This window comes from Scyliorhinus canicula, chromosome 5 (assembly GCF_902713615.1).
Source record: "Scyliorhinus canicula chromosome 5, sScyCan1.1, whole genome shotgun sequence".
Classification (NCBI taxonomy): Eukaryota; Metazoa; Chordata; class Chondrichthyes; order Carcharhiniformes; family Scyliorhinidae; genus Scyliorhinus; species Scyliorhinus canicula.
The window spans coordinates 190,661,043-190,687,439 of record NC_052150.1 but is presented as its reverse complement, the minus strand read 5'-3'; the positions used below and the strand labels follow the sequence as shown (position 1 = coordinate 190,687,439).

The following is a 26,397-nucleotide window of genomic DNA, read 5'->3' as shown; positions in this document are numbered from 1 at the left end:
GCAGATGTTTATCCATTTTCTGCAGCATTTGATGCGAGCTAAATCAAGACATGTCCTGCTGAAATGGTAGTGGTCCTGATAATGAAAACTTTTAAATGAAATAATAAAGATGGGCCTTGGAGTTTTATAAGAACATAAGAACTAGGAGCAGGAGTAGGCCATCTGGCCCCTCGAGCCTGCTCCGCCATTCAATTAGATCATGGCTGATCTTTTGTGGACTCAGCTCCACTTTCCGGCCCGAACACCATAACCCTTAATCCCTTTATTCTTCAAAAAACTATCTATCTTTACCTTAAAAACATGTAATGAAGGAGCCTCAACTGCTTCACTGGGCAAGGAATTCCATAGATTCACAACCCTTTGGGTGAAGAAGTTCCTCCTAAACTCAGTCCTAAATCTACTTCCCCTTATTTTGAGGCTATGCCCCCTAGTTCTGCTGTCACCCACCAGTGGAAACAACCTGCCCGCATCTATCCTATCTATTCCCTTCATAATTTTAAATGTTTCTATAAGATCCCCCCTCAACCTTCTAAATTCCAACGAGTACAGTCCCAGTCTACTCAACCTCTCCTCATAATCCAACCCCTTCAGCTCTGGGATTAACCTAGTGAATCTCCTCTGCACACCCTCCAGCGCCAGTACATCCTTTCTCAAGTAAGGAGACCAAAACTGAACACAATACTCCAGGTGTGGCCGCACTAACACCTTATACAATTGCAACATAACCTCCCTAGTCTTAAACTCCATCCCTCTAGCAATGAAGGACAAAATTCCATTTGCCTTCTTAATCACCTGTTGCACTTGTAAACCAACCTTCTGTGACTCATGCACTAGCACACCCAAGTCTCTCTGAACAACGGCATGCTTTAATATTTTATCGTTTAAATAATAATCCCGTTTGCTGTTATTCCTACCAAAATGGATAACCTCACATTTGTCAACATTGTATTTTCAAGTGATAACCTAGTCAATCGACATTAAGTGTTGCAGTTATCCCCAAGTTTTCAATGATTCATGTGGTAATACGTCTAAGATTATGTATGTTAGAATTATACATATTTGCCTTGCAAATGATAAGTTTCTGGTTGACATTTTAAAGATTAACAAGTAAGAACATGTTTGCTGAATAAAATTGTCACTAGTCTTATATCTTAATTATTTTCTGTTCAATATGATTCAAACCCGCATTCATACATTGAATTTGTGGCAATGGTTGGTCATAGCAACAGAAGAGAAAACCAAAAATATCTGTGTGAAGGATAAGAGATTATCTGTTTAACTATGCATGGAGCATCAGTCGGCTGTCCAAATGTTGACAGCAGTTTCTATCCTGACTGTATTTGACACACATACTGATCTGTTTTCAGTTGCAATTCAATGACTTCAGTGACTAATGAGAGATTTCAACATTAATTGGATTTAGTATTATGAGAATTTGAGCAGAAATTAAATATCTATGTGGAGGAGCTATCGTAGCATTTGACTCTAATGCAAGCAAAAGTAATGATAAAAATGGTGCATAAAGCTGCTGTTACCATTCATCAGGTGCCTAAAGCAACAACTTGTGAAGCGACCAGCTTTCACAAGCTCAATAAAATTTGGACGGGACTGTCTTGTACATGACTAATGCAGTTAGTGAAAGGTAGTTCCAGAATGTAGATCACAACTGATTATTGCAGGTGGTGCTTCTCGGAAACTGGCAATTTGCATCGAAGAGACAACATTTCCTAAATGAAGTGTTGGATTGTCAGAGAGCTGAGCAAAGGAAATGTCAAGCGCAGCATATGTTGAAAACAACTCACCCGGTCAGGCGTCATCTGTGGAAAACACAGACAAGATGTTTTGGTTGAGAGCTTTTTGGTAAGTTCTGATGAAAGATGCATAACTGAGAACATACTTTCTGTTCTCTCCATGGATTCCCAACTTGATTTGTTGAGTCTTTCCTGATTTTTTTTGCCTATGTTTCAGATTTGCAGTATTTTAGATTTTTGGAATTCTCAAGAAATTAAAAGTTAAGCAATTAAAACCAACTCAAACGGGTCTGCATACTTGAGGAATAGACAGTTTCAAAACAAATGGGCAATTTTTATTTTATGAAAAACCCAACAATAGGAATTAATTACAGTGGGTCAGAAGAGGAAACATATTAGTTATGAAAACTGGAGAAAAGGTGAAGTCAATTGAAAATGAAAATCGCTTATTGTCACGAGTAGGCTTCAATGAAGTTACTGTGAAAAGCCCCTAGTCGCCACATTCCGGCGCCTGTTTGGGGAGGCTGGTACGGGAATTGAACCGTGCTGCTGGCCTGCCTTGGTCTGCTTTAAAAGCCAGTGATTTAGCCCAGTGTGCTAAACCAGCGAATTATGAGTAAAGGTGCAAAACCTACAATAGATTTAAGATGTACCAGTGAAAGGTTTGATTGATTCTAAAGCTTAAGGAGCCAAATAGAAATTAAACTGAGAGCTGAGACTAGTTCAAAAATTACTGAAATCACTTGTACAGCATGACTTTAATATTCTAATACGGCATGAGTTTAAACAATTGAAGCAGAAAAAGGCACTCCTGACTAGTAAAGTGTACATCATGAAGAGAAAAATTGAATCTCTTCGAACTTAGAAGAGAACCCTTATAACCGATAACACAAACAATATGAAATTCTCATTCTCACTTGAAAGAAATTTTGAAGAGGCAAAACAATTAATTGTAAAGGATAATTAAAAATGGTGGTAGTCATACCACCTGGCTGTCACCAATATTGGTAACATTTGAAGGTCATTGATGTGCAGTTGCATTTAAGGAATTACAATGATACTTGATGGCAGCAATGCTTCTGATTGAAGGGGTTGGATGTTGGCTGGAAGACCAGGATATCTCAAGCCCTTGAAATAGTACCATACATGAAAAAGGCAGTTGCCATTGAAGAAATGGCCAAATAGTGTAATGGATGAATCTCATTACAGGAATGTTAGGAAACCTATCGAACAGATTTTCTGATCAGCAGTGAATGAATGGTGCTAAGACACTTATAGTTACCTACTTTTATATGATTTTGCACTGAAATGTACTGTTATGGAAAAGCCCAGTGGCACAGTACCCACTATAAGGAAGCTGGGACCTGTGTCAACAGGGCAAGCAGCAGTATATCTCCACTCATCAGATTGAAGAATTATTCATGAGCTGGGCAGAGCCTGAGCCAGGAAATCTAAATTAGAATCTTTCCTTCAAATGCAAAATTAGCTGCAGAAAGGCAATTGAGAGAGAGTTTTAAAAAGTGGCAGTTAGAGAGAAAAGAGACAGAATGAGAACATGGGTGAAAAATTATTTACAACTTTCCAACAATTAATAACTGAAGGAATGAGACTCCACAAGTCTAAAAGTTAAATTTCAGTGCGAGAGAGATGGTTTGGCAGGATTTAAGATTTCTCACTACATGCACCATGTGCTTGCATTGAATGGACTCTATTCTGGGATGTTTAGTGGTTATCTATCATATAAATACAGCAACTTCATGTTCTTTCATGTATTTCAATGCAAATTATCTTGCTGAGTAATTGGTGAAGCAAAGCTTCTGGAGGAGCAAGGCAAATCAGACAGCAACTTCCTGACTTCCATAGTTAACCGGCTACGGTCATTTGCCAAAAGTTGCTGACCAATAGGAATGAGCACGATAGCCTTACTGTATGTATGTTTACTGCAAAATCAACACCAATGTGATCAATATAAACAATTCCAAAGTTGGTGGAAATGACAAGTGGCTTGAGGTTTTGGAAGAAACTGTGCAACAAAATTAATCCCACAGAGGAGTAACAGGCACTTTGCAACTCTGAAAAATCATAAAGTGATCTAAATAATTTTTAAAATGGCACCACCTGATAAGGCTAACGGTGTATAGTTTTCAATCAATATGTTTGAGAGTTCAGTTAGTATAAACAATTTTTTTTGAAGAAATGAGATTCGGACATTAATTAAAATGTGCAATACCAAATATTTGTACCGCACCTCACTCCCCTGCAGCCTCAACCTATGGATTGAAAAGGAGCAGCAAGTCGTAGCAACATCCGCATTTCCTCAGGAACACAGAATCTTTCACATATTTTTGTGTTTCTTCATTGTCACTGATTCAATATCCTGGAATTCCCTACCTAGCACCAATGGGTACAGGGTGGGGGATCCTAGCTGGAGTGCTGTTTCGGGGAGGGCTGATGCAAACTCGTTGGGCCGAATTGCCTCTTTCTGCACTGTAAGGATTGTATGAATGTGGGAGCATCATCCTCAAAAGACCTAGATAAAAACTCATCCCTGCCTCAAAGGCAATTAGAGATGGGCGACAAAGGCGTCCCTGCCAGTGTGTCACCTAATTTCTGACAAGGAATGAACAATATATTTAACTATCAGTGGGAACAAAATCGGAATACTGAAGTCTGAAAGGAAAGTTGTTATTTGTTTATCTGGATCATTAAATCAGACTTATTGTTGGATAAAAGCACTGGAACATTTAAGTCTATAAAAGGAGTGAATTCTTGTTCATGTTGTTGGAATCCAGCTCCACACACAACAGATGGGATCATAAAAGGATGATAATTTCTACTGAGTTTTGAAAGGATGCATTATATGACTAGCCCTCCCTTGCTGTGTCTTGTGTGATTGATCAAAAACATTTAACTATTCGTCTGGAAAAGCTAATTAACTTCAATGCAGGGAATAGAAAGTAGCATTTTTGTTGAATTTGGCAGTCTGCAGTCACTTCTAATCTGGTTGAAGTGAAGAGTAAAGTTAGATTGTGTGCTGTTGGCACATCCCAATTGTAGCAGCAATGTGCATGTGTCAGTGTTGGTGACTTCACAGTGAACAGAGCCAGATAGAAAGGAGAAGTCAGAAGCAGATGGAAAAGAGAACAAAATTAGAAGGCTGGTAGAAACATAATTCGTTCCTCATTTGAAATAAACCATTTTTCATTTGACGAACAAAGACAATGGGATAACACATGCACGTCCTATGGTCCTGTTTGGATGTGCATGTTTATTTATGGGATCTGGTCAATGAATTGGTTATATATACTTGCATGCTGCAACTCTCACCAGTTAGCAACAGTTTTAATCATGCAGAATGCAACATTTGGAAAATGTGATTTTAAACAAAAAGTCAGATGTGGTCTGTGCATTTCTGTGCGGTTCAGTTTATCAGACAAACATCTCGATAGAAGAAATTTCTGCGCACATCGGCAAGTGGTCAACTGTAACCTATTGGCCTAACTATGACCTCGCTCAGCAGGGGAGTGGAGTGGGGGTGGGGAGGTGGCTTGGGGCATAGTGGGTCTTGTAATTAAAATGTGTCAACACTGACCAATCCCAGCGAATGGATTTTTGAAGAGGGTGCGATTGCCCATGTGGCAGTGATGGAAGAATTCTTTTCATGTTACTTTAGCAACATCGATTTGGTGTAGCAATCACTGTGAAAGTAAACTGCTAATGAATAGCAACACTGCAACAGTAATATAATGCTGTTACTCCTAAATTATACACCAACCTTTTTAATTAGGTGAGCAGTGGCCTACATTGCAGTGCATGTCAGAAATTAACATCTTAAATTGGTGCCAGCTTGAGGGGTCTGTTAATAGAAATTCATTGACAAGGAAGAAACTGAATTTCATTACTTTCGTGAATTAAATTTAAAACAAAAAAGCCTTTTTAAAAGAAAAGTTAGCATTTTAGGTAAAGCCTCGCGGTCAGAATACGTTCTGATGAAGGATCTTTACTCACAGATTTTAACCTTTTTTCGTTTGTATTTCGAGCATTTTTTGTTTCTCTTACAGATTTTCCGCATTTGCAAATTTATTTTCTGTTTATTGCATGACTTAAAAGAACACACAACCAACCAAGTTAATGTTAAAATATGAACTCTAATCTCCTGTAATTTGTGTGCATTCCTTTGCAAAATGCACCATGCAGGTACTTTGCGACCCCGAGGTCATACCAAAAGAAAAAATGGGTATAGTCTTGCACTTCAGACCATCTGGAACTACTAAAGATCAGCTGGCCTATAAAGGGTCAAGCTCCAGGAAACCCCATCAATGTCCTTAGAAAGTTCCCTAAGAGATCATAATATTATTATTCTAAAGTCTGTGCTGGCGTCCCCAGTGCCAAATATTATTTGAAATATAGCCACCCAACTCAACAATTTACAAAATCTAATAACCTTGGTTCAAGTTCAGCTTCTTTCTCTTTAGCCACAAGAGATTTATCCATTAATATTATTGTTCAAACTTTGGTTTGAAAAACACAGACAACTAATTGTTTGGCCTGACAGAAAAACAGCAGTGCACACATATAAAATCTTACAACTGCCTTAAATGTTTCCGAGCCCCTTATAATCTGCCAAGCTGCTTGCCACGAGATCTTTCTTCAAAACAGTGAAAATGAAGCACAAGTATATATCTTTCGGTCCTTACCGCACAAGTGTTGATATTCTCTAACTTTCTTGCATGCTTCAGCAAGGAGAGGTCGGCTTGTTGTCAGTGTTCACTGCTCCATGTCTGTCTACAGCTGATGTGCAGTTGGCCAGAGCTAAGGCTGCAGAAGACATGGAGGTCTGCATTTCCCATTGAGATGAAGTCTCTTACAAATCAACCAGCATGTATGCAAACCGCCAACGTGCACTCACGTCATAGCCAGATGTGTTCTTATTTCCCTGACACTTGAACCCCCCAAACTGATGATCTGGGTGCTGTTCTAGCTCTACTCTGATACTAGATCTCTAAAACTTATTAAAAGTTCATTTTCATTGTCCATCCCTAATTGCTCTTGAGAGGCAATGGTGGTGAGATGTCTTCTTGAACTGCTGGAGTCCATGTGGTGTTAGGAACACTCGCACTGCTGTTAGGAAGAGAGTTCTAGGATTTTGATCGAGCAACAGTGAAGCAACAGCAATACTTCTCCAAGTCAGGATGGTGTGGATGGAGGGGAACTTGAAGGTGGTGGTGTTCCCATGCATCTGTCCTAGATTATATAGGTCGCAGGCTAAGAAAGTGCTGTTGAAGGGGCCTTCGTGAGTTGCTGCAGGGCACCTTGTAGATGGTACACACTGCTGCCATTGTGCATTGGTGGTGGAGGGAGTGAATGCCCAAGTTGGTAATTGGGGTGCCAATCAAGAGGGCTGCTTTGTCCTGGATGGTGTCAGGTTTCTTGAGTGTTGTTGGAGCTGCACTCAACCAGACAAATGGAGAGTGTACCAATATACTCCTAACTTGTGCCTTGTTGATAGTGGATAGGCTTTGGGAAGTCAGGAGGTGAGCAACAGCATAATTCCCAGCCTCTGACCCCATCCCCCCTCTTGTAGCCACAGTATTTATATAGTTTAGAAATACTTAATTTGTGATTACCGAGAGAAAGTTTAGGCTTCACTATTTTTTAAAGTAATAACATATCAATCGGACAATGTGATGTTTGAATGCACAACCAACATTTTTATTTCATGCCTGATTTTGACAGGCATTTTGGATTTCTTTTTCATATGGAGTAATTTAATTAGCCATCTCAATAAAAATGTTTGATTAGCAATTCAAATAATTTAGAGTGTCAAATAATGGGTAAATGTGGGAAATGGAATTGAAAAGAAGGTATTTAAAATTCCTTTTCTTTAGATTACCTGCAGTGGTCCTGATAAGAATAGAATTATTTTTTTATAATTGCACAGCCAGAAGTTATAAAGGTAATAATAGTTTGACTGGCAGATGCAAGGTAATCCTTTTTGGACCAAAGGTGCTTGAAGCATCGATAAATTATTCTTTAGAGAACAGTAGAATATTGCATTTGCATGCCCTTTCAGGATTGACATTAATACTAAAGATGTTATTTTTAACTACTAGAAGATCTTCCACGGTGCTATTCTCAGCTATCCTGGGGACTGGAATAGGCTTGTCATGATTAATTGATAATAAACCTACCCTGTGGTTGGGGTTGGGGGGGGGGGGCCTAAATGGGTGACTCCGGGTGATTGCAGTGGCTTATAATTTCTTGAGGTCAATCGGATAGTTATTGCAATCGTTTGAAAATCCTGGCCCCAATAATACATGTGCAAAGGTTGTTTTACACCTGTAACATAGTGCAACCTCTGCAAAGTGAGGGACAGGCATCAGACACCAGACTACTCATGCATTGTATTAATTCCAACATTTCCTACCAATGGTTCCCTCAAATAAACTTCCGTCCATTGCACTCCATCTTCAGCTTTCCACTCCAAAAGTGGAATGTTTGACCTGTCACATGGGTGTACTGGCGATGGCAGATGCACTCTGCTGATAAAAAATTCGCTCCAGTGCCCACAGTATGTTGCCATTGTTTATTTTCTTCCATTTGATGAAGTTGGAGTGAATCACAGTGAAGTATTCCTGTCTGACCAAGCAACAGAGAAATCCTTTCATAGACGCTAGCCACATTCAATATCTGTTGAAGTTGGGATTTGAACCTGGGCCCTCCAAACTGGAGCGCAAAGTTCTGATGTGAATTTACCCTCAACATTAATATTAATGAATTTTATTTTTTTCATATTAAGCTCTTATCACTTACATTTGTGGAGACTCCCCTCCTTTTGTCACAAGATGACTTCATGTTCATGAATTTTACAGAATTCAGGCAAAACACCGTGAAATTCGGGAGCGGCAGGCCCGGGAACGAGACTATGCAGATCCACAAGATTTGAATAGAACCTATGGATCTGATGATGACCCAACATATGCTGGCATGAGTTGGTACGAATCTTCCTTAGACAGCAGGCACAACCTGATTTTAAACGCTAGACCACAAAGTGCAAGAGAAGAAACACAACCGACAGAAGCGCTGTATGCTCAAGTGAATAAATCAAGGAATGGAAAAATTCCAACTGCGGAAAGGTAATCTGATATATTTTACACTTGCAATTTGCTCAGAAAGCATTCTTGCAGCATGTGCTTGCTTTGCTAAAGGCTCACCATCGACACAAAAGTGCTTTCAGAAGATGGGTCCGGGATTTAAAACCCACCGTAGAATCATAGAATGTACAGTGCAGAAGGAGGCCATTCGGTCCATCGAGTCTGCACCGGCCCTCGGAAAAACCACCTTACTTAAGCCCACGCCTCCGTCCTATCCCCGTAACCCAGCAACCCTACCATATTGTATGGGGTTACTCAACTGGTTGCAAATTTCCAGTCTTCTCTTCAAATTGCTTGACTTACTAATATTTCTGCACATATCCAAGTTGCAACATCTTTTAACACTCCCGTAATAGAGCAGGTTGGAATGCAGCAGCTTCAGCAATGTATCTCTTGACATCTAATCTCCAGCTTGTTGAATATTATGGTTTGGTGCAGTTTATTTTAATTGTTTCCAATTTTATCTCATCTTCCTTGGTAAGGATTGTCTTACTCCTGTGAGAGGATTCCGAGTGGTTCAAGTGAAATATCTTTGTATATGTATTGGCAGTCAGTGTCACAGAATTATTTGGAAGGGTGGGGTTGGCATATCAAGAACAAAGTCTTTCATCTGTTGTGTTGCAATTCGTTGCTTTCGCTGAATGCGCAAATATAATATTTTGATCACCTCACAACGCCACATAGTGTAAAACTGCATGGAACATCATGGACAACCATTGGACACCAGGAATTAGAGGCCAAATTTTGCCCCAGCCCATCTGAAATGCTCAGAGTCATTCATATTTAGATTTTTTTCAAAATCCTACGTGCTTTGATTACCTAGATTCCACTGTGAAAACTTTATATTGATTGAATAACAATGATAGAATTCTTAAGTCATGAAATAATCAGCAAAAGCAGTTGAATGCATACCGAGGAAGTTGTGATCAAACTGTATTGTGCTCTGTCGAATCTCAGCCTGAATTCTGTGTCCCATTCCAGTGACTGGGAAATCAGTAAGATATTCAAGCACTGGAGTCAGTGTGGAAAAGAGCCACCAAGCTGATCCAAGACTATTGCTGGACTCAAAAAGGTTGATACAGAATGCTCCGTGAGGCTTTTAAACTGAGAGTAGGACAAGGGAACCTTCAAACTAGAAAAAAAGTTATATTTGTGTCAATATCAAAGAGTTGTTCACATGGAGCAATCAACAATATGGAAAAGTTATTGGGGAGGAAGTCTCTAAAGTTACTTAAGAAACCAATAAATGCTTCAATTTGGCTGTACAAGATGTCTTGGGTTGGTTGAAATCAGGTGGGCCAAATGACTCACCATCTCACCTTAAAAACCTTCTGACATCTTAACCGTAAGAGAGAAGATCTCACATGCTGCAATATTACCTGCACCCACATCACCTACTGATCTGTAATCTGCCTATTGGTAATGTATGTGAAAGGGGTGGCATGTGGCGCAGTGATTAGCACTGGGACTGCGGCGCTGAGGACCCAGCTTCGAATCCCGGCCCTGGGTCACTGTCAGTGTGGAGTTTGCACATTCTCCCCGAGTTTGCGTGGGTTCACCCCCACAACCCAAAGGTGTGGATTGGCCGCGCTAAATTGCCCCTTAATTGGAAAAAAAAATTAATTGGCTACTCCAAATTTAATTTAAGAAAAGGTAATGTAAGTGAATCATAAAAAAGTTTATTTGAAAGGAGGGGACAAAAATGGCAGCAGGCCTTTATGTTTAACACCAAATCTCCTAGCTTTTTGTGGCTATTGTGATGTTCCCGAATACACGTCAACGCACCAATCATGCATTTATAGTCATTATATTTATTGTTACGGCAGCATGGGAAAGTGCACGGTCAATTCCGGCTCCACTCACCCGAAGCAACAACATCGATTAACCAATTATAGGTATAAAAATTCCCGAAGTCTTTGGCCCATGGCTGCCCAATAATTACAGTCACCAGGTTTGTAAGTAGAAACCGTTTATTTATAACACAAATAATACTGAAATATGCAGTAATGCAACTGAATAATAAGAAGCTAACCTACCCTCTGTAACTACCCCATCCTCTACTCGAGCCCACAAGACAGACAAACATGCGGCTTGCTCACTAATTAATGTGTCTGATTTACAGATGTTAATGGCCTTCCAGGTTAGATAATTTAGTACTCACTTGCAGCAGGCTTTCTGGAGAGGCGCTTTATTTCTCATCAAACTGGATTTTCTACTTAAAATTAAATGAAAATCGCTTATTGTCACAAGTAGGCTTCAAATGAAGTTAAAGTGAAAAGCCATATTCCGGCGCCTGTTCGGGGAGGCTGGTACGGGAATTGAACCGTGCTGCTGGCCTGCCTTGGTCTACTTTAAAAGCCAGTGATTTAGCCCAGTGTGCTAATCCAGCCCCAGGTTCACCTCCAGGCCTAAATCTTTCTGTATTGATACTTTATTCCACATCAAACCTTACTTTCAGCTCGTGGTTTGACTTCAAGCCTCTGCAGTCTCGAGAACATGACGCCCAGACTTACTGGAGGGAGAATCAGCCCTCACAGTGTTCTTATGGAGGGGAATAGTCAGAGTGTTTTGGAGAGAGCTAATTAGAACCCTCCATCCAAGCTGCAGAATCAAAAGTGAAAGCAAAAATCAACCCTTGAAGCTTTGAAACATTCCAGTATGGTCAGATCCAATCACCACCTGTTACCGGGCAGAGCACAGCCTTTTGGGTCAATTCATTGGCCACCAGCCAAATCAACAAACCGAGTCAGCACTAATGTCAACCAATCTGCAATCATCATTCTAAAGCAGCATTGCCTTCTGAATCCTTCTCTTTGAATTAAAGGCACAGGCTGCTTTGCCTTAAAGTCACAGGTGCATTAAACATCCATGGATCAAAACGTAACAGCAAAAAATCAAGGAAAGGGGGAATCCGGGAATAAACAAGAACAAACAGGAAGGACCCTAACAGTATTTTATTTATATTGGAATGGGTGAATTCGGGCTCGTTTACAATTGGATACAGTTCCATTTAATCCCCAGAACATATTGCTAACTTCATTTATTAAGTTTATGCTTGAGTGCATATAGATGGTTTTCTGATACCCTTTTTATTGAAATTTGTGCAATCTTAATTTATTCATGTAACAGATACTACTCAGCAGAAAGGAATTTTTAAATTTAGCCGCTCCGTTCCTTTCTGAAACTGATAGTTTCCCCTCACCACGCTTGTATATACATGCGTGTCAATGTGCTTAAAAAATATATGAGGAGGTCTGACTTGGTAGAGCAATTAGTTTGCAATGCTGATGACTCTTCCATTTTAGGTAAGATGAAAACAATCTTTGAAGTGTTGTAGCTTTTGTCTGTGATTAGAGAGGAAGAATGCACAGGAGATGATAACAAGGAAGTCCACTTCCTATCCAAGGTCATGAGACAGGATGTAGGTGTGGATCCACCCAGGAATAGTGGGCTATAATTATTACCCTTGTCAGCATTCTTGTAAACAGACACAACCTTTGCCGCATTAAAGCTGGTCACAAAATGTACAGTTTTCCCACATGGATCATTAATATTATAGTGGTTTCAGTATTTAACTTGCAGTGACTCTATTGCTTTGATACAAGAACCACGAGTAGCAAGATGATCTGAAACTATATGGTGAATTTTAGCTGAATGACAAGAAGCCTCAGCCAATTGCTGTGTAACTGTGTCAAGTATAAAGTTAAAGTTCAAGAAGATCCCAGATCATTGCCCCCACTGACTATAAGATTATATATTACTAGTGCTGAGCATGAGCTAATAGGGAAACTTCCCTAATTTTGCATGAGTTTAAGTGTGCTTTACGCAATTGCGGCTTGTAACAATAACATGAGTTTAATGCGTATAGCAATGTACTGATATGAATGGTATTCTTCATTGTTTTTTTACTGTTAGAGCCACTTTGAACAACAAAATTATCAACTCACTATCTTGAATGGATGATTTTTGCCCCTTTACTTTCCTTTCTAGCCTCCCAGTGATTAACTCACCAGGTGCATTTCTTTCTTAGGTGAACTATTCAGTGACCTCTGTAACCTCTGCTTTCTAAATTTGATTGTCACTTAATTGAAGTCTTCCCATTGTACTTGTAAAAAAGCAGGTTTTTAAATTGGCAAAAAATGTACCAGAACTGTAAATTGGAGGCAACAGAATTGCAAGAAACAAAATAAATTGATTTGAGGGGTGTGTTAAGTATTTTGTTACTAAATTTGTGCGGCTGCCCAGATAATTGAATGTGTATTTTCTTGTTCTAAATATTTCCAAGTCACCCAGATATAATTTGCAATATAGTAGTGAAAGTGCCTGCATTCCTCACCAATAAATCTTTTAAATCTCATTTGATTCCCATACCTCACATTTCAAATTGCTCAGGCCTTTCTTGAGAAACAAAGCTACTGCTCCGTATCTTCTTGCTTTGCACTCAACATATTTTATTTTAGCATTTGGACCAAAGAAAGCTATGACGTGAACCCAAACATTTGAGAAATATTTGCCTGATTTCAAATTGCATTGTTGTTCCCCAAATTTAAAAAAGTATACGCACGTTCAAACCATTCAGCATGAGCTGATGGTGTGTGACATTTCCGTGCCTTGGAACCGTATTGCACAGTAGTATACCTCTAAAATGTGTCTTTGTAAACAGCACTAACAGTTGGATTAGTTCCAATGTCGTTTTCCTTTCATGCCCCATCTGTTTTTTGGTAGAAGTCAGCTCTGATAAAGCCAGAGCTTTCTTTCCATTAAAAGGTCATTGCGAACCCTTCGCTTGAAAATGACATTTGTGATAATAGCTCAGTAGTGAAGTTAGTTCCATGGGGCTTTTAAAAAGTGTTAAAAGTACACAGCATTCCTGTGTCAGACCTATTCTGTGTACATTGCGTGTTCGGCTGGAGAACAGAACGCAAAATGTTTTAATTTAAAAATTGTTGTGCAGCAGGCAGCTTTTGTGGAAATCTTTGTTTCTATTTTACTCCCAGCATAGCAAAACAACCTTCGACAGTTGAGAAAGACCAAGGGGATATGTGCTTAACTGTAATAACTAATGTAAAAAGAATTGGGCTCTGCTGTCTTTATGGAGTGTTTAATGTACTTCAGCCTCTTCTATTGGACAAAGGGACATAAACCCTGGAAAACTATGGGCAGCACGGTAGCACAGTGGTTAGTACAGTTGCTTCACAACTCCGGGGTCCAAGGTTCGATTCTCTGCTGGATCGCTGTCTGTGTGGAGTTTGCACTTTCTCCCCGTGTCTGCGTGGGTTTCCTCCGGGTGCTTCGGTTTCCTCCCACAGTCCAAAGATGTGCAGGTTAGGTGGATTGGCCGTGATAAATTGCCCTTAGTGTCCAAAAAAGGGATAGGGTGGAGGCGTGGGCTTAAGTGGGATGCTCTTTCAAAGGGCCAGTGCAGACTCGATGGGCCAAATGGCCTCCTTCTGTACTGTAAATTCTATGAATCTATGAACTAAGCAAATAATGCAGTTTAGTTTATGAAGGTGCAATGCTTTTCAAACATTTTTAAAAATGTTACATGTAATCTAGTGGGGAAGGCTGGCAGTGTACTCTTGGGTTGGAAGGTGAGGAGGTGGAGAATTCAGACAACTATGAGCCCTTTTACAGTTTCTAATGGATATCCAAAATTATAGTGCACTCCCATCCATTGTTTGTTCTGTGGATAGTCTTTGTAATGATCTGTGTCTCTACACCATGCTGTGTGGTATGCCTTCAAGAGCATTGCACAAGAGGGAACACAGGCAGATTTCCAGTACACTCAACTGATAACTTTTACAGAGGCAGGTATCGCTGAACGCCTATTATAAATCCTGTTAGATGTCTATGTACTGTGACACTAAAATCAAAAGAACATATGAACTGACCGAGTTGAGATATTAGTCCATTATGATTCAAGGCTTTTGGAATCAAAGTCTTACATTTTTCATCAAGAATCAAGAATGCATAGTGGTTAGCATCAATGCTTCACAGCTCCAGGGTCCCAGGTTCGGTTCCCGGCTGGGTCACTGTCTGTGCGGAGTCTGCACGTCCTCCCCGTGTGTGCGTGGGTTTCCTCCGGGTGCTCCGGTTTCCTCCCACAGTCCAAAGATGTGCGGGTTAGGTGGATTGGCCATGCTAAATTGCCCGTAGTGTCCTAAAAAGTAAGGTTAAGGGGGAGTTGTTGGGTTACGGGGATAGGGTGGATACGTGAGTTTGAGTAGGGTGATCATTGCTCGGCACAACATCGAGGGCCGAAGGGCCTGTTCTGTGCTGTACTGTTCTAAATTCTAAACTTAATATCTTCTCAAATTCAAGCAGCCTTCTTGCCAACCGCTGAGCCATAATTCATTAGTAATCATAGAACCATACAATCAACAGTAAGAAGGAGGCCATTTGGCCCATCGAGTCTGCACCAGCCCTCACTTATCCCCACGCTTTCACTCTATCCCCGCAACCCAGTAACCCCACTTAACCTTTTTGGACACTAAGGGCAATTTAGCATGGCCAATCCACCTAACCTGCACATCTTTGGACTGTGGGAGGAAACCGGAGCACCCGGAGGAAACCCACGTTGCCACGGGGAGAACGTGCAGACTCCGCACAGACAGTGATTAAAGCCGGGAATCGAACCTGGGACCCTGAAGCTGTGAAGCAGCAGAGCTAACCACCGTGCCTGCCGCCCAAGCACAAAAGCATTAATTTGATATTTTGCTTTCTTACTCATCCATTTAATCTGTTAACCGTCTCTACTTTTAGGACAGTATAGGCAAATCCTGATAATATGATTCGGTGGATAGAAGTGGGTTCTAGAAATTGAACGTTTCCCCCCTAATTGTTAATTTTCCTCTTGGTCACCTTGTCCTTGCTGATTATTGATCCTGATGTGATATTTTAGGCTAAGTACTGCAATAAATTTCAGCGAAAGATTCTATCCTTGGACACAGGAATCAAGCTCTCAAATACGCTTTCAAAGTTAAGAGCTCAGTGATGGCTTCTAAATTCGCATTTAAAGGAGCAGTATTGGGGGACTTCCGGTGATAGCAGGCAGGAGCAGCCGCACGTTGGAGGGCTCCCGCTCGGGAATAGAATTTTCATGCTTTGAATGCCCGGTCCCAGGGGCAACGGATACTGAAAAAGACAGTGAGAAGAAATGGCCCAAGTTTTCAAAAAAGAAAACGGCTGTGAAAAGGGGGGCTAATGAAAGTCCGCCGGTGAGTGCAAAAGTTGGCGTAGGAACTGTAAGGAAAGTGGAGGCTGGGGCGTCGGGGAAGGCCGTATTGCTCACGACAGAAGGAATGACCAAGGTGATGGCCATGGAACTTGAAAAACAGTTCACAAAGCACATGGAAGCGATGAAGAAGCAGATGGGGCAGTATTGAAAATTCTGGTGGAGGTGGCGATCGCCCTGGTGACGGCGGCAGTATCGAGCGCAGCGGCGGATTTGCGGGAGCAGGGTGAGACAATGAAGGAAGTCGATGAGGCATTACCGCAGCACAGTGATCAACCCACCTCGATGAGGAAGTAGCTGAGGAGAGACCAACAAGTGCCTGCGAGCCAAAATGGAAGGCCTGGAAAACAGATCCAGGAGGCAGAATCAGAGGATCGTGGGTCTGCCTGAAGGGGTGGAAGGCCCGAGGCCGACGGAGTATTTTGCCACAATGTTGGCGGAGCTATTGGCGGATGGGGACGATCCCTCTCGATACCAACTGGATCGGGCTCATAGGCCGTGGAGGCCTGTACCGAAGGCGAGTGAGCCGCCAAAGGTAGTGACTGTTTCCGTATGTACAGCGTGAAGGAGAAGGTCCTGTGTTGGGCAAAGCAAAAGCGGGTGGTGCAGTGGATTGGGGTTGGTATACACATATACCAGGACTTTACGGTGGGGTTGGCGAGGAGGCGGGCGGCCTTCGACCGGGTGAAGAAGGCACTGTACAACAGCAAGGTGCAGTGCGGCATAGTATCAAGCTAAGTTGAGGGTGACCTACAAATTCAAGGATTTTTATTTTGGGGCGGCAGAAGCGGCGGAGGAGTTTGCGAAGCCAGAAGAACTGTGGCAAAATTGAGAAATAGGACTGAGAGCGGGTCGTGTACCGATGTAGCCTCGTGTAATTTATTTCTTTCGCTGCCTGTTGGTGAGTCGACGCTGTATATTTGGACAAGGGAAAAGTTGTGACTTTCATTTGCAATGATGGTTCTTTGGGGCTTGGGTGTGTATGATGGGGTTGTGTGTTAAAGGGGATTTCTTTGTTTTCCAAGGACCAAGCAGGGGGGAAAGAGACCCGGGCGGCGGCCTCCACGCTGCCGGTTTAAGCTGGCCAGTGAACGGGAGTGAGGTGGGGGAAGGGGCTGCGGCATCAGAGCCTGCTAGAACAGGTTTCAATGAGTATAGCCGGGGTGAAAGGTTGGGGGAAGGAACCGATGCTGGGGGGAGGAGTTTACAAGGGGAAGTGGAGGGGAGGAATCTGTGTGTGTGTGTTTGAGAGGGGGGGGGGGGGGGGGGGGTGCGGTCTACAATTCATCGGGGTCTTACAATTCACAGTACACTTACGGGGATTGGATGGCTTTGAATATTGGGGGGGGGGGGGGTTTGAGGGGGTGGACTATGGACTATATATGTTAATAGTGACCATGGGGTGATTCCTGATTCCTTTTTTTTTAATCTTTTTTTTTCTTGGGAGGTTTCTCTTTATTTTATGCTTATACTGTCATGCGGGCCGTTGCTTGGAGGTTGGTGGGAGGATGGGATCGTTGTTGTTAATAAGGGGATTGACATTGTATTCATTACTGTTTATTGTTTGCTGGTGGGGTGTAAATGTTGAAGGAAATGTGAAAATGGAGAATAAAAATATTTTTTTTAAAAAATGAGCAGTGTTGAGCCGCACGCCAAATATAATGATGCGGCACAACAAAAATCACATTGCTTCTTTGTTACATTGTTTGTAATTCCGATATGCTCCATGTGATGGGCACAATTGAGCCAAGAAAATAATGAAATTCAGTGTCATAAAATCTTGCTGTTTTGGGGGTGGAGATTGGAATGGGGAGGTGGTTGTCCTGCGCTCTGAAACAAATGAGTATTGTTATTGTTAAAGGTGCTCTCCTGTCTTGGAAGAAATGGACCTGGGAGGTGCAGCATTGCTTTCTCGCATTGTAGATGAAATCATGAGGCCATCTGGGTCTCACGATGCTTATCCTGGAAAATGCAGAGCCCAAGCTTTTTTTTTGCACTGTTAATGTATGTGGTTTCCCAAATTAAAGATTTATTTTGCTTGCTACATGGACAAAGAAGCGCATGTGCATGCATCTGGCAGTGCTTGAGCTGGCTCTGGCTACGACATTAGATAGGAAATGACAGACCTTTTAAGATGGTAGTACTGTATTAAGCTGTAATGCAATCCAGAATAAAACAGTGCTTCCACAGCGGGACCAGTACAAATCGAGGAACAAAGCTTTTAATGACATCAGTGAATGACCGTTGTGCTTCTTTGTTTGAAAAGAAATTGCATTAGTGACATAACCAGTAGTCTGCAATTATTGACAGACACTAATGGCGTAATGATACCATTGGCTCTCAGGCTTTTGAAAGGATTTAATATTCTGACCCTTTTTCACTCTCTATGGCTACTGGTGAAATGCTGATTACATGTGTATATTTTTTCTGAGTCAGAAATCGAGATGAAGAGACAAAGTCAAAGTGCTGAGAGGGGTTGAGATGATGAACCAGGTCGTGGTTTAGTTGATGCCAAGGTTGGCTTCTTCCTCTTGAGTTCGATATCAAAATGATCACCTGGGAAGGGTGAGGTGGATAACCGTTCCAATTTCACCCATGAGATGTGAAAATTAGCTTCGTAAAAAAACAATTACACTGTAGAATATGATTTGTTTTCCCCTAAATTAAAATGGAGGGAAAGCAGTATGTAAAATTAAACCATAACCAGCTGGTAGGGCCCTTAAGTGAAACAGCCCAAACTTGTGTTGCATATAAAGTGTATTTTAAACAGGTTAGATGTGAAACTCCAGCTATACAGGCATTTTCTTCAGCTATGGAGCAATGGTAACTTAAAAGAAAATACTGCTCTGATTTTTATTGTTTGTGCAAACATTTTAACATCTGCCACCACTTTTTACCCGCAAGATTAGAAGCTAAAGATGTTGATATTTATGCTTAAAATGTTCTAAAATTATTGTTTAAAGTTTTGTTGACATTGCTGCAGTTCCATGCCAGTTTCCACTGCTTAATGGTACTGCTTGATTACTGTGTGTATAAAATATTGTTCAGTTTATATAACTTCTGTTCATTTTGGTATTAATTGCTATGAAAATTTTATGGATATGGGAAATGAGCTAATGATTCATGCAGGAAATATAATGTGAAGCAACAACTGGGGCAGGATTCTCCAATCCCGCGGCAGAGTGTCCACGCCGTCGTAAACGCTTTCGCGTTTTATGACGGTGTGAACGGGCCACTCCCAGGACTAATTCTGGCCCCTACAGGGGGCCAGCATGGCGCTGGAGTAGTTCACGCCGCTCCAGCTGCCGATCCCTACGCGAACTGTGCGCCGCGGGATCCGCGCATGCACAGTGGCCTCCTTCAATGCGCCGGGCCCGACACAACATGGTGCATGACTACAGGGGCTGGCGTGTAGGAAAGGAGGTTCCCCAGTCACAAGAGGCCGGCCTGCCGATCGGTGGACCCCGATCGCGGGCCAGGTCACATTGGAGGCTCCCCCCCGGGGTCAAACTCCCCCACAACCCCCACAGGCTGCCACCCGACCCTTCAACGCCGAGGTCCCACTGGCTCAGAGCAGGTTAGAATGGCGGCGGCGGGAGTCGGTTCTTTTCTTTCGGCCCATTCGGGCCGGAGAATCGGCGAGCCGGCTATGTAGAGTTGCCCGCAATCGTGCCCTGCCAACCATGGCGGCGGCAATGGCGCGATTCTCCACTCTGCGGAAAATCACGTGCTTGTGTCGGGGCGGCGTGGCCCGTTCGCGGGGATTCTCTGGCCCGGGCCCGGGCTAGGAGAAACATGCCCCTGGCTCTTTATAAAAGTATCCCAGCATTATGAAAGTTTAAAGTTTCAGTATTTGGAATATCGTAACTCCATTCAATCCTGCTGTTTTATTTGGCTCAGCTTCTCTAAGCGTATGAAATGTTACGATCCCCACCGAGACCAATAACATTAAGAAACTGAAATTCAAGCCTCTGGTTGATGGCTGAAAGGATGACACAATGAGATTTAACACGTTTACTGTCGCAAACGGATGAAAACATCATTGACTAAACAAGAACAGAAAATGCTTGCTAAAACTCAGCAGTTCTGGCAGTATCTGTAAAGAGAGAGAGCAGTTAAGGATCCGTTTGGCTGTTCGACAGGACTGAAGAGGCAGAATTTGTTAGATAATAAAGTGAAGCTGTGAGTGATTGCAACAAAATGTAGCATTGAGGCAAGACATGTATGGAATATTTTCAAAAAGGGGGGTTAAGATGTAGGAGAAATGTCACAATCTAAAGTTGCAGAACTCAATTTTGAGTCCTGAGGCCAACAACGTGCCCAACTGGAAGATGCGATGCTGTTCCTTCAGTTTCCGCCGGGCTTCACTGCAAAATTGCCGCAGGCAAAGGATGGACAAGTGGGCAATGAGAGCAAAGTGCTGAGTGGAAATGACAAGGAACCGGAAGATTATATTCATGCTTGTGGACTGAGTGAAGGTGTTCTGCAAAGCGGGGTCATCCAGTCTGCGTGTAGTCTCCCCAATATAGAGGAGACCACATTGGCAGTAGTGAATACAATACACCAAATCGAAGGAATTGCAAGCGACACGGTGCTTAACCTGAAGGGAATGTTTGGGGCCTTAAATGGTGAGTGGGCAAATTTTGTATCTTCTGCGATTGCAAGGGGATGGGAGGGAGTGGACCAGGGTGCCACAGAGGGAGCGGTCGCTGCAGAATACTGACGGGGGACAGTGTAAGATATGTTTTGTGATAGCGTTGTGTTCAAGTTGGCATAAATGGCGGATGATATAATGATCCTTTGAATGCAGAGACTAATGGGGTAACTAAACACTATTTTGTAGGCAACTTGTACGTTAAACTATAAAATATAACTTTCCCCGGTTACTTGTAACACAATGGAGAATCACCATTTACTGGCATACTTTACACTTTTGTTAAGTGGGCCATTGAGTATATCATCTATTGTGTTGTGTGCCACTACCACCATGCTAAATGGGATAGACTTGGAACAGATCTAGGCATCCATGAGGCGCTGTGGGTCATCAGAGCAGCAGAATGATATTCAGCGTCAACCTGCAACATCATGGCCCAGCATTTCCCCCACTTTACCATTACCACCAAGCCAGGAGATCAGTCCTGGTTCAATGAAGAGTGCAGGAGGGCATACTGGAAAATGAGGTGTCGACCTGGTGAAACTACAACACAGGACTACTTGTGTGCCAGACAGCTTAAGCAGCAAGTAATAGACAGAGCTAAGCGATTCCACAACAAACACATCAGATCTAAACTCTATAGTCCTGCCACATCCAGCCCTGAATGGTGATGGAGGAGGAGGCTCCACAAATATCCCCACCTTCAATGATGGAGGAGTCCAGCACATACATGCAAAAGACAAGGCCGAAGGATTTGCAACAATCTTCAGCCAGAAGTGTCGAGTGGATGATCCTTCTCGGTCTCCTCTGGAAGTCCCCAGCATCACTAATGTCAGTATTCAGCCAATACAATTCACTCCACGTGCTGTCAAGCAATGGCTGAAGGCACTGGATACTGCTATGGGCCCTGACAATATTCCAGCAATACTACTGAAGACTTGTGTTCCAGAACTTGCCGCACCCCGAACCAAGCTGTTCCAATAGAGCTACAACACTGGCATCTACCTGGCAAGGTGGAAAATTGTCCAGGTGTGTCCTGTTCACAGGAAACTGGACAAATCCAATCCAGCCAATTACCGCCCTATCAGCCTACTCTTCATCATCAGCAAAATGATGGAAGGAGTCATCAACAGTGCTATCAAGCTGCACTTACTCAGCAATAATCTGCTCATGGTTGCACAGTTTGGATTCTGCCAGGGACACTCAGCTCCTGACCTCATTACAGCCTTAGTTCATATATGGACAAAAGAGCTGAATGCTGAGGTGAGAGTGACTGCCCTTGACATCAAGGCAGCATTTGATCGAGTATGGCATCAAGGAGACCTAGCAAAACTGGAGTCAATGGGAATCAGGGTGAAAACTCTTTGCTGGTTGGAGTCATACCTGGCACAAAGGGGCAGCATGGTAGCACAGTGGGTAGCACTGTTTCTTCCCAGCTCGAGAGTCCCAGGTTCGATTCCCGGCTTGGGTCACTGTCTTTGCGGAGTCTGCACGCTCTCGCCGTGTCTGTGTGGGTTTCCTCCGGGTGCTCCGGTTTCTGCCCACAGTTCAAAGATGTGCCGGTTAGGTGGATTGGCCATGCTAAATTGCCCTTAGTGTCCAAAAGGGTAGGTGGGGTTACGGGGATAGGGTTGAGGTGTGGGGTGTTCTTTCCAAGGGTCGGTGCAGACTGGATGGGCTAAATGGCCTCCTTCTGCACTGTAATGTCCATGTCTATATCTAAGATGATTGTGGTGGTTGGAGATCAATCATCTCAGCTCCAGGACATCACTGCAGGAGTTCTGAGTCGTAACCATCTTTAGCTGCTTCATCAATGATCTTTCTTCCATCATAAAGTCAAAAGTGGGCATGTTTCCAGATGACTGCACATTGTTCAGCATCATTCACGATTCCTCAGATAATGAAGATGCCCATGTCCAAATGCAGAAAGACCTGGACAGTATTTCGGCTTGGCCTGACGAGTAGCAAGTTACATTCACACCACACAAGTGTCAAGCAATGGCAATCTTCGACAAGAGTGGATCTAACCATCACTCTTTTATATTCAATGGCATTACCATCACTGAATACCCCACAGTCAACATCCTTGGGATTGCCATTGATCAGAAATTGAACTGGACCAGCCACATTAATACTGGAGCAGGAATCCCATGGCAAGTAACTCACCTCCTGACCTGCCAAAGCCTGTCCACCATCTCTACAAGACACAAGTCAGCAAAGGAATGGAACACTCTCCACTTGCATGAACGAATGCAGCTCCAACAACACTCAAGAAACTTGACACACCATCCAGGACAAAGTGGCTCATTTGATTGGCCCGCCCTGCCACAAACATGGTCATGTCAATCCAAGCATATTCTCCCACCGCATCCCTGCATAGTGATTCATGGGGACATTTGGCCTTTGGCTGCTGCCTCTCTCCAGGATCATGCCAGACTGCCTGTGCTTGTGAGCTTCTGGGGTATCTTTGAAACCCTTCTCTCCGAAAGTCCATTTTCATGACATCATAAAATGACATGGGCTACACATCTAGGTTGAAATGCTGTTTAGCAATCTTGAGATTCCAACTCTCTTTTATCCTGGAAGTAAGTGAAAAGTTTAATTCATAACTATTTACAATCCGACATTCTCAGTACCTTCTTGAACTTTGGAGCCTAGCACACTAACCACTGTAAGATCAGGTGCTGCTGCCAATGTCTCGAAGTATGAATACCTTACACCTTCTTTCCAGCAAATCAATCTGGGCCTTCCTTCAATCTTTAACACCATGTCACCCATGCCTGTTTTTTTGGCAAACTTCAGAACAGGTCACATGATTACCCTTCCCCCCCCCCCCCCCCCCCCCCATTTCAAATTAAATATATAGCTAGAGCTGATGACTGGTTTGTTCACTCTGTCGAACTTCGGAGAGTTTTATTTTCCTAGCTTTTACCATGCTTGCTCCTCATTCAGTGGACCCCCTGGTCCCTAGCCCAGAGACTTGGGCTTCCTTTGACATCCCAGACATTTCCCAGAATTTTCCAGATAAACTGGTTGGTGGTTGATCTGACACTGCCCATTTTGCATCAGTGATGAATTTGAACATCCTGCTCATTGCTGAGTGACCTCCCTAACTAACATCGCAAAGACTAAGTTGTTTCCACAGCTGTGATGAAAGGAGGATACTTCTGTCTCGTATTCAGTCAGTATCTATCCTCATAAATGCAAGCCTTTATCAATCCACATAAAAACAAGTCTATTCAACAGTTAAACACAGATTTAAGTTTGACTGATGGGTCATTCAAACTACGTCTTGACAATGCTCTTTTTTTTGTTAAATAAAGAAATGCTGTTGTGTTCAGTTAAAATCCATTTAAAGATTTCACTTGAAACTTTTGGACAAAAATTGATTTGAATTTCCAAATGACTAGGTAAAGATTAATGAGGATTTCAGAGTGGTTAAAAAGATCAAGAAAAAAATACTATTAAACGAAGTGATACATTAATTCTTATAGTTGCTAATTCTTATAGTTGCTGTCTTATCATTTTGTCCACTTAGATGAGGTGGTCGGATGTCTGCTGTAATTATGTAATTGTTATACTGTATAACTGTTCCTCATGTGGTTGTTGATTTATCGTCTGATAGGTCTGCTTATGTCCGGAAGCTTTTAATAATTGGAGAGAGAATAGGGTGGTTCTGGTAGCTAAAATGGATTACTACTAAATCGGGTTTTCTCTCTAGTTTCCAGACATGTTCCCAAAACCTTACCTAGATTTCAATGTTAGGATAGAAATTCTGAAAGATATGAGGATTTGAGTTTTACCCATGAGAGTGCTCTAAGATTAAGAGTTGACATTTCCAAGGCAAAATGTTTTTTTTTAAATGTGCGATGGTGGGAAAACGTCCTTTTTTAAACAAGAAGACCAAGCATGTGTTACAGCAGGCCCATCTCGAGTATTAAAATGAGACATAACCCTCTGGATCAAGGAGATGAAAGTTTTTAATTTTCGTTTATTTTTAGCGTGTTCTTGGAGTGTGACTTTAATTCCAAAAGGGATAAGACCACTCCCTGAATCGAATCATCCCCTGTTTGCTTGTCAATTGTGCTGTTTTGTGAAAGATGATCCGCAGCTCGTGAATTTGCTGCCAGTTCCTTCACATAAGCAGCCCTGATCTGTTTGCAATGTCATGTAATATGTTGAAAGATACTACAGGGTGGATTGACTCAGATCAGCTTTCCTTATCTAGCTTCAGCAGTTTTGGTGGAAGAATAGAATGCAAATGCAATAAAGCATTAGACTTTTCAGATTATACACACATTTATATTCGGTTTCAAATCAGATTAGCCCATTGCAATAAACAGTCTCAAACTTTCAGGCTTTTGCTTTCACTGAGTGCCTTTGATTTTCTTCCAAATCCTAAATGGCAGCTCATCGCCATCACATTCATGTTGCTGTGGCATCACGTTAATAAACCTTGTTTTTGTCCTCTGCTGTTTACAGCCATTTCTTTGCTCCATATCCATTTTGTATAATTACCATATTGGAAATGTGGGGATATTTTCAGCCCAACTTGACTGACTTGTTTTCAATCAACTGGAAACTAATATAGGTTCAGATGTTCCCTATTTTCTAATTCTCCGGATTATCAATGTAAGATTGTCTCCCAAGCCTTCATTTATTTTCTTTGTCTATCTCCTCCGTCCATCTACCCGTTTAATATTAGAACACACCCCTCTGGCATTTCCTGATTGAAATCAATGAGAGCACAGACAGGATAATAAAACAGTTTATGGCCCACCCTTTGTGTTTCAACACTGAATGCAGTGACTATCCATGATGAACTAGGTCACAGAACCCCGTCTTTGTGGTGAGTATTTATTGATGGATCCATTTTGGTTGAAAGGAAGAAGGCCATTTAATCTTTGCAAGTGTCATTACTGCGGGAGAACGTTCAGAGAAGGATTTTCAAGCTGTCACAATCAGGCTGTTAGATCAACCAATATTTCCGTTGCTGCCATAGAACAGTGCAAACAAAAATCAGCTTTTTTGCTCCAACTCAACTGAGTCTAATTAGCAAATTTATCAATTACTCTTAATTACTAAATACGTCTATTCATTTACTGGAACAAGTTAGATGATCTATAGCTAATTTATGTTTATACATATAATTTGCTTAAGTTGCATATTGAGAAAACAGCACACCCCAATCAATGTAATGCTGATCTTTTACCCCCCACCCCCATTCAAAAGAGAAATGAACCCATTTTCCTGCAAACCATGCCAAAAACAGCTCTTCTGTTTCGAGGGGCATTCCTGAGATTCCTTGCAATAAAAATTATCCAGAGTCTTCCTTCAATGTTTAGAAAGTAGGCCATTGAGTGAATAATTGAGCAGTGCAGTCACCAAGGTAGTTCTTAGCTGAATGAAAGCTTTCAACGTTCTTCTGATAAAGGATGCTCAGTAGATTGCCCAGTAGACTTCAGTACTGTATTTTTAAAAAATAAACTCATCAAAATGATGGATGTTTAACATTGAACAATAGTTGCATCATGCATTATAAAAGAGCATGCAAATAAGGCCACTTTCACCCTTTTTTCCAAAACGTGCTTAAGCAACAAATCC

The 26,397-nt window shown here is 42.1% G+C and overlaps 1 protein-coding gene across 9 annotated transcripts in view; it reads left to right on the top strand.

Moving 5' to 3' along the window:
• The window catches only part of LOC119966499 (partitioning defective 3 homolog), a 939,848-nt gene that overhangs the window by 829,093 nt on the left and 84,358 nt on the right, over window positions 1–26,397 (top strand). For 6 of the 9 annotated variants that reach the window (XM_038798290.1, XM_038798285.1, XM_038798283.1 and 3 more), the window contains one exon: window positions 8,624–8,887. The exons of 2 other annotated variants lie outside the window; for them this stretch is intronic. In XM_038798290.1, the coding sequence (XP_038654218.1) occupies window positions 8,624–8,887 (264 nt within the window). Of the gene's footprint in view, window positions 1–8,623; window positions 8,888–26,397 lie in introns of those variants that run through there. One more of the 9 variants, XM_038798288.1, reaches the window with a different exon arrangement.